We start from the raw sequence: 7,273 nt of genomic DNA, 5'->3' as shown, positions 1-7,273 counted from the left end.
CTGCACTTTCCTGGACTTCTTAAAGTTAGTCATGGTCATAACGTGAACGGGCCGACAGCATAAGTGAGCGGTGGAAGTGTGAAGAGCCTCGATGGAACTCGCCAAGTTCCCTTCTCCTGCCTTGTGGAACTCTGTGATGAGGTGGAGCCTCCATCATCCTGGGTCTCTGAGCGCCGAACAGAATCCCCTGACAACCCCCTTTAATCACTGTGGCTCGAGCAAGACATACATGCTAGTTGTGTTAAGCCACTGAGATATCAGGGATGGCCCTGTAACATAACCCGGCTTATTACAACCGCTACAAACTACACTCAGTGTGAGGTCACTGCCTAAAAATCTGTCACGTCTTTGGTTTGGAACCTGCTCTAGGAGTCTAGGCTTGGGATCCAGTCCTAGCTCTGCCAGAACAGCTCAGGTCCCGTTACTCTGACCGGGCGTGGGTCCAGTCTCCCTTCAAGACGCACGTATTTGCCCACTCCACTGGGGGAAGAGCTTGTTCCCAGGAGCCAGGTTGCCTGGAGTGGAATCCCAGCTCTTACGCAGACGGGGACTTTGGCCACGTTCCTGAATTTATGTGCCAGTCTTCGCATACGTAAAATGCAGACAACAGTGTCTATACCCTATGGGGATAAATACAAAGCGTTTAGCATCTAGGAGAATGCCCGGCAGGTAGTGCTTTGAGCATATGGGCTAGAGAGGGCCAGGGCTCTTGCTGGACCCTTCACTCCTTCCCAGTCAGCCATCCAGAGCATGCTGGGCGCCCCCATTCCCCTCGCTTCTACTGGACAGCTGAGCACAGGGCAGAATAGTCAACCCCGGGAGGCTTGCTTCCAATTCAAATGACAAAACCCCGGGTCTCACTCTAGATCGGAGCTGCAGTGAAAAATGAAATTGAAAACTGAGTATGTCCTCGGTTAGAAGAATGGTTAACTGTCTGAAAAATGCATAGCCAGGATCAGAGCTGGGAACTGACCGAGTCCCACCGGCTTCAGTGAATGGAAACTGGGAAGCAGAAGTCACACTCTCATTCACCCCCAAACAGTTTGCAAGACACACGCGGGATATCTGGTTTATTCTAACCGGGGGCCGAGTTTCCACCGCGGGAGCTGAGCTGTGGGGCTGAACTGGGCAGGGATGTGCAGGTGTCAGAAGGTGGAAGGATCTCAGCTGAGCGCCAGCAACGACATTAGGGCCAGGCCAAACAGGGCGGGCCAGACCCCGTGGAGCCCAGCCCCACTCATGGCCGCGGCATAGAACCTGGCCACCTCCTCGTTGGGGTTGCCCTGGGCCGGATCGAACCACATCTGGATGCAGCGGCCGCTCCCTCGGCTGTAGTTGCTGACTTCGTAGGAGTGACTCCAGATTTCATTGCACAGAGCAGCAGGCGTGGGGAAGTAGAAGTGAAAGGGGTGGCAGGAGTCCTTCACCGGGCACTGATTGAACCCTGTGGAAGGATGGAAGGCCTCAGCCACCCAGATCCACCCCTGGGCCTGCTGGCCTCACAGCTCTACCCCTTCGCATACCTGCCTCACACCCCCACCCTCCACCTCCCGATTCCTCCCTCCCCCCCTGCCCGGGCCTCACCTGAGGTCCAGTTCCAGCCCTTGTGCCAGTTGCTCTTGCAGGTGTAGGAGGTGCGGCAGTCTTCCCACCAGCTCTCACAGTCCTCTTTGCACAGGGGCACGTTCAGGACCCGCTCTTTGCGCCAGCTCTGGTTCACCTGGGGGATGTGCGGAGGGGAAAAGGGCTCAGACTCAGGATTCTCAGCAGCCCAGCCCTGAAGAGCGCCAGAGGGGGCGAGGCAGAGTGAGGAGATGTCTGGGACGCAGACGTGGGGGGGCGCTGCACCTGCCGGATCCAGGGCCCCAGGTTGGGGGAGCACTCATACAGGCAGGTGTCCTGGATGAAGTGGCGCTTGCAGGCGGGCTCCATGGGGCCACAGTGGTCCCAGTTGAATCTGTACAGGTAGGAAACATCCTTATGGGCTTCCTGGCTGGTGCTGACAGAACAGCAGGAGTTCTTCTTCCAGGGGCTGCACTGGAGAGAGAAGACACAGGACTAAGTTCCAGTCCCAGCACAGACTACAGTCATACCTCAGTACTCTTTGGCTTCAGAACTCGTCACACCCTGTACTCTTCACATTTTGACAAGGAAAAATGTCTCAACACTCTTGCACGTTCTTGGTAGAACAAGTATTAGTCACGAAGCCACCCTGCGAGAGAAAATGCTTCATCGGTAATCGTCGGTTTTGCCACTCCTCAGAGGTTCCTGAATGAATGCATGACAAGCACTGAGGTATCACTGTCTCTCCAAGGCAGCTTCTCCCTTTTGAGTTCTTAGTCCCCCAATGCAGCCTTTCAGGGAAATACTTGCTGTTAGGGGGCCCTCTTTTGGGGAGGCGCAGTCATTACAAAATTAATTCATTCAAATCTTTATTGAGCTGCTACTTGCTCTAAACCAGGCATTTTTCTAAGAACTGAGGACACAGCAGGTAACACTTCTCACAGGATAATTGCTTGGGGAAAGAAAAAAAACTAAAGTAAGGTAAAGGGATGGGAATTTGCGATTTTGTAGGATGATCCAATTAAGCCTCATTGAGAAGGTGACAGAGACCAGTAGGTGAGAAAACAAGCTGAAAAGATTTTAATCCCAGAATAGCTGTAATTACATAAATGCTCAATACATTCCTTTTTCAAAAAATATTTTATTTATTTATTTTTAGAGAGAGGGGAAGGAGGGAGAAAGAGAAGGAGAGAATCATTGATGTGTGAGAGAAACATAAACTGGTTGCCTCTTACATGCCCCCAACTGGGGACCTGGCCCACAACCTGGGCATGTGCCCTGACTGGGAATTGAATCAGTGAACTTCCAGTTCGCAGGCTTACGCTCAATTCACTGAGCCACATCAGCCCGGGCACATTCTTATTGAATGAATGGCAACCAACGGCTTAGGATTTAATACAAAACAAAATAATAAAATGTGCACTTTAAAATACATATATAGGCTGCGCCCTGAGCAGTATAGCTCAGTTAGTTGGTTGGCTGTCATCTTGCAAAGTCACTGAAAGGTCATTGTTTTGATTCCTGATCAGGGCACATACATACCTGGGTTGAGGCCCGATGTTTCTCTCCCTCGTTCTCTCCCTCCCTTCCCCTCTAAGAATAAATAAATACAATTAAAAAAATAAAATATATATAGGTTGAAGAAATTAAAGTCAATACTGCGGGAAGTATCCAAGCTATACCACTAAGTGTCAGTCCACACTGGGAGTTGTTGCTCAGTGATCCAAACGAACCCAGACAGGGGACTGAGATAATTACCGGCTAAGGATTCACAAAGAACATTTACATATTGGGACGCATATTACAAATGACTTCCTTTTGTTTTTTATTTATAGTTTTGGCACCATATTGATTTTTTATAATGTTTATATAGGTTTAGGTTATTAAAGAGTTTGTGGCAAAATAATTGTCATAGGTAGGAGACCTCAGGTCCAGTGGGGTAGAGAACCCCAGGTAGATGCCGAAACGTTTGCTAGAGGCAGGAACCAAGCTGCCCCACCCCCAGCCTCAGGACTGGGAGATCCACTTTTCCTGAGCTCTTTGGGGCTGGCAGAAGCCACTGTGTGCAGCATGCGCTTTCTCCTCTCTGAGCCTTGGAGGGGGGCAACCCCAGTCTAAACTGAAATCCAGATGGACTGCGGTAGGAGTCTGCCCAGAGTCACTTTCCAGGCTCTCTGTTGGGCCTGCGTCCTGATTTGTATGAGACAGAAACCCAACCTCCAAGAAGCTGAGCTGTTAGCAGTGTACTGGGAACACTGGCACAGTTTATGTTAAACATATAGGCACCCAGATTAGTTTTCTTTTAGATTTTTTTTTTTAAGAGATTTCTCAGATTTTTATTGTGATGACAAAAATCACACAGGGAAGAACAAATTACAACCGACAAAATGGGGAGTGAGATGTGGGCTGGGAAACATGGGGAAGGGGCGCCCACAGTCCCTGGGATGCTTCCTGGAACCTTGGGTTTCCTTCCAGGGCTCCCAAGGACATTGAGCGCCTCCTTGAAGTCCCCCAGGGGTCCCGTGGAGTGGAGTTTAAGAGGCAACACTGTAGGCCAAGGTCTGTCTCCTCAGGCATGGAGAGGGTTTACCATTTCATCTCCGCTTTTTCCGTCCTGAGTCAGTTCCTCCCTACCCCAGACCACCCCTCCTTGACCTGAGCCCACCTGTTCAGGCAGCTCCTCTTCCGGGCTTGGCTTTTCCTTGTGGTGCTTGGCGTCCATGCAGACATTGAGAAGCTCAGCCCCCGGCCGGGCTGCCCGTACTGCGGCCCCCCACACCAGAAGGAGCAACAGCTGTGTTATCATTGTAAAGGCCATGTCAGTCCCTGAAGGAAGAGCTGTGGTCAGTGACATCAAGGAACGTAAAGGTGGGGCTTAAAAGTTTTGGAATAGATCCAGGTGGGCGGAACCTTGAGGAAGCCCGGGGGCGGTTTACACCCCACCCCCACACCTCAGCCTTCCCGGCCTCAGTGAAGGGTGGGATCAGACACCACCTGGGGACAGTTCTTGGCTGGGGCCTCACTGACTTCTCCTGATCAAGTGATACAACTAAGGGACGGGGATTGGACAAAATGCAGAAATAGCCAGGAGATTGCCGTAGGCCCTCTATCCCTTGTTCAAAATCCTTGGAGGCAAATGTTTCAGAGTTTAAAATTTTATGATTTTATAAAAGGTCACACAAACACTCAGCATGCAATCAACAACCAGACACACATTCTGTGGTGAAACAGTTACACTGGTGGGATAAATAAAAACTATAATAGCCCTGGCCAGGTGACTCAGTTGGCTGGAGGGCTGTCTCATCCACCAAAATGTTGTTGGTTTGATCTCCCAGTAAGGGCAGGTAACAATGTTTCTCTCTCTCTCTTTAAAATCAATAAACATATCCTTGGGTGAGGATAAAAAAACTATATTAATTTCAGGTCAGATTTTGACACGCAATGACTTTGCAAAAGTTTCCAGTATCTTCCTTTTGGAGCTCCAGATAAGTTGCAGATCTTTGTTTGTTTCCCTCATTACCATGTATTCATTCATTCATTCATTCATTCATTTATTTTAAAAAGCCTTGGTTCCTGCCCTTACCATCCTTATCATTTGCTCCCTCCCAGAGCCCGTGTGGCCCGGGCAATGTCGCAGGCCCCAGGGGTGTGGTGGGTGGGCATTGACAGACGCTGGGCAGCCCCTGGGGCTTTGGGAGGCTCCTGAGCCCTGTGCCACAGAGCTGGACTCCGTTCAGCCACCAAAGCACTTCAGTCCTCAGACCTCAGGCCCTGAGCTTTGGGAGCTAACTGCTCCCTCAGTCCACCGGTGAGCAGGTGCCTGGCCCTCTAAAACACTCATTTGCCACAGCTCCTAAAGCTTCTGTGCCCCTCTGCTCACTAAGTTGCCTGTCTCCACGTCGCCCCATCTTCTGTCGAACTCAGGTGTCTTGCCTGGGCCTCGTGGACAGGACGCGCACTGGGCAGCCCCCAGGTTGACTGCCCAGCAGGGTTCAGAGGAACCTGGAACTGAATTGCCACCTAGCTCTCCCCCTTCTCCTCCTCAACCCCTCCCTCAGCCCTGCCCACCCAAGAAATATCCGAACCTATAGAGAATTTTATGAGTTAATTTCAGTCAAGCAGGGGATAGGCCCGGAAGCAAGATTTCAAAAGACTGAAAAAAAAAATGTTTCGTAAAATAACAGTTCGCAGTCTCTTTTATGATTAAGGAGGGAAGGTAAGGAAGATTACATGAAGGGGGAAGAAAGCAGGTGGGATGAGATTACCTCTTGCAAGCTTTAGAATGGGCATCTGAAAGGGTTGTCGGGTATAATTAGGAGAAGGGGTCTGAAAGGGGGCATTTAAAGGGCGTTAACCTAGATACACAGAAACCATGGACAGGTTTGCTTAAGGCAAAGATATCCTCTTAGTAAAGAAGTTATATATGGCTGGGGTGTGACTAACCCACAATGACCTGCCTAGTTAGGAATTTATCAGATCACCCTGTGAGGTTACTTTCCATAGAACCCCACTTTTTTGTCCATACCTCACCTCCTTCCATAATTGCATTTTGCTTCTCTGCCTATTCCAGTGTTCATTCATTCTATCACTTGCTAATCCATTCATTTCAGGACCCAGTCTGTACTCTCGGGGACTACGAGGTGATTCCTTGGGGAAGCAAATCTAGCAGTTTAGAGCACAGGGTTTCAGATCAGCCTGTGCACAATCCCAGCCCTCACACTCACCTCCTACTTGACCTGGGGGAACAAATAACTCAAATTATCTTGAGGCTTTGTGTTGTCATCTGAGGATTAAATGTGTGTGTTGTGGTGGGGGAACCCCAACAAATGATAGCCAGGTGGGTGCAGTTGGAGTGATGTGCTCCAAGTCACAGAACAGGGGCCCCCCCAAGCCTGGGATCCTCAAGTTCAGAGTTCCTTCAGTTTTTGCCCCTTGTACCTTCTCTGTGCGGAGGCTCTCATGGCGGCAACTGCTGCAGAGCACCGGCGGAGTCCTGAGCTGGGGGCCGAGAAAGCGCTTTCCCTAGGTCCTGTTGGATCCCAGCTGGTCAGCCAGTAGTTTTCCTTACTGTGGCTGCTTTCTAGAGTCAGAGTCTCTTCCTCTCTGCGCCTCCTATGTCACTCTACAAGCCTCTCTCCCCACTTTCCTAAGCTCGGCTTCAGATCTTGGACTAGGTAGGCCCCCACTACCACCCACAACCATCACCCTCAACACACACACACACACACACACACACACACACACACACACACACACACACACACACCCCGCAGGGCCCCAGACTTAAAGCACTCAGAACTCCGTGCTGCGCTGAGAGGCAAGAGCCCTGGGTTCTAATTCAGCAACAGGCACTAACTTGTAGTTTAACCTTAGGCAGGCCCTGCTCTGCTCTGGTCTCAGCCTCCACTTCTGGATTCTCTGCACTTTAGGCAAAGGGGACCCTCCCAATTCAGCAAACCCTTTAACACGTGCTGAGAGCACCACAGGGCTGTTCCCTGTGATGAGGGGCAGGGAGCGGCCTACCTGGGCATGGGGGTGGCTCTCCTACGCTCAGGCTTCTGCTCTGCTCTACAGCTCCTCCCTCCCCCTTACTTCAGGAATGGCTGTGGTTTCGTGGCCTAGGAGACGGGCATTTGGTCAGGCAGTGGGCATGTGGCCCAGGAGTGGAGCCTAGGATTGGGCGAAGGCCACTCAGCAGTTAATTATTGCA

At 50.9% G+C, this 7,273-nt stretch overlaps 1 protein-coding gene across 2 annotated transcripts; it reads right to left on the bottom strand.

Annotated features, from left to right (window-relative positions):
- Positions 1 to 1,163: 1,163 nt before the first annotated feature.
- Positions 1,164 to 7,154, bottom strand: LOC129072619 (folate receptor alpha-like). 2 transcript variants are annotated; one of them, XM_054576129.1, is made up of 5 exons: positions 7,087 to 7,154; positions 4,229 to 4,389; positions 1,849 to 2,037; positions 1,585 to 1,720; positions 1,164 to 1,444 (listed from the first exon to the last, which is right to left on the bottom strand). In XM_054576129.1, exons 2-5 carry the CDS (start codon positions 4,379 to 4,381, stop codon positions 1,164 to 1,166), a joined length of 759 nt encoding a protein of 252 aa, XP_054432104.1. In that variant the 5' UTR covers positions 4,382 to 4,389; positions 7,087 to 7,154. The 2 variants fall into 2 exon arrangements, with proteins under 2 accessions (XP_054432104.1, XP_054432103.1); XM_054576128.1 differs by lacking the exon at positions 7,087 to 7,154 and having other exon boundaries at positions 4,229 to 4,417.
- Between the last annotated feature and the right edge of the window lie 119 nt (positions 7,155 to 7,273).

This window comes from Pteronotus mesoamericanus, unplaced genomic scaffold (genome assembly GCF_021234165.1).
Source record: "Pteronotus mesoamericanus isolate MK-2021 breed Mesoamerican mustached bat unplaced genomic scaffold, CSHL_Meso_final contig_33, whole genome shotgun sequence".
In the NCBI taxonomy this organism is placed as follows: Eukaryota; Metazoa; Chordata; class Mammalia; order Chiroptera; family Mormoopidae; genus Pteronotus; species Pteronotus mesoamericanus.
Note: the sequence above shows the minus strand (reverse complement) of the source record. Positions and strands in the feature narration are given on the sequence as shown.

Bases quoted from the DNA above. Each gene is read 5' to 3' on its own strand.
- LOC129072619 (XM_054576128.1), bottom strand. From the start codon at position 4,417: ATGTCACTGACCACAGCTCTTCCTTCAGGGACTGACATGGCCTTTACA. The intron at 2,038-4,228 runs GTGGGCTCAGGT...TTCTCTCTCCAG, and splicing joins AAGAGGAGCTGCCTGAACAG to TGCAGCCCCTGGAAGAAGAA. The intron at 1,721-1,848 runs GTGCAGCGCCCC...CACATCCCCCAG, and splicing joins TGGGGCCCTGGATCCGGCAG to GTGAACCAGAGCTGGCGCAA.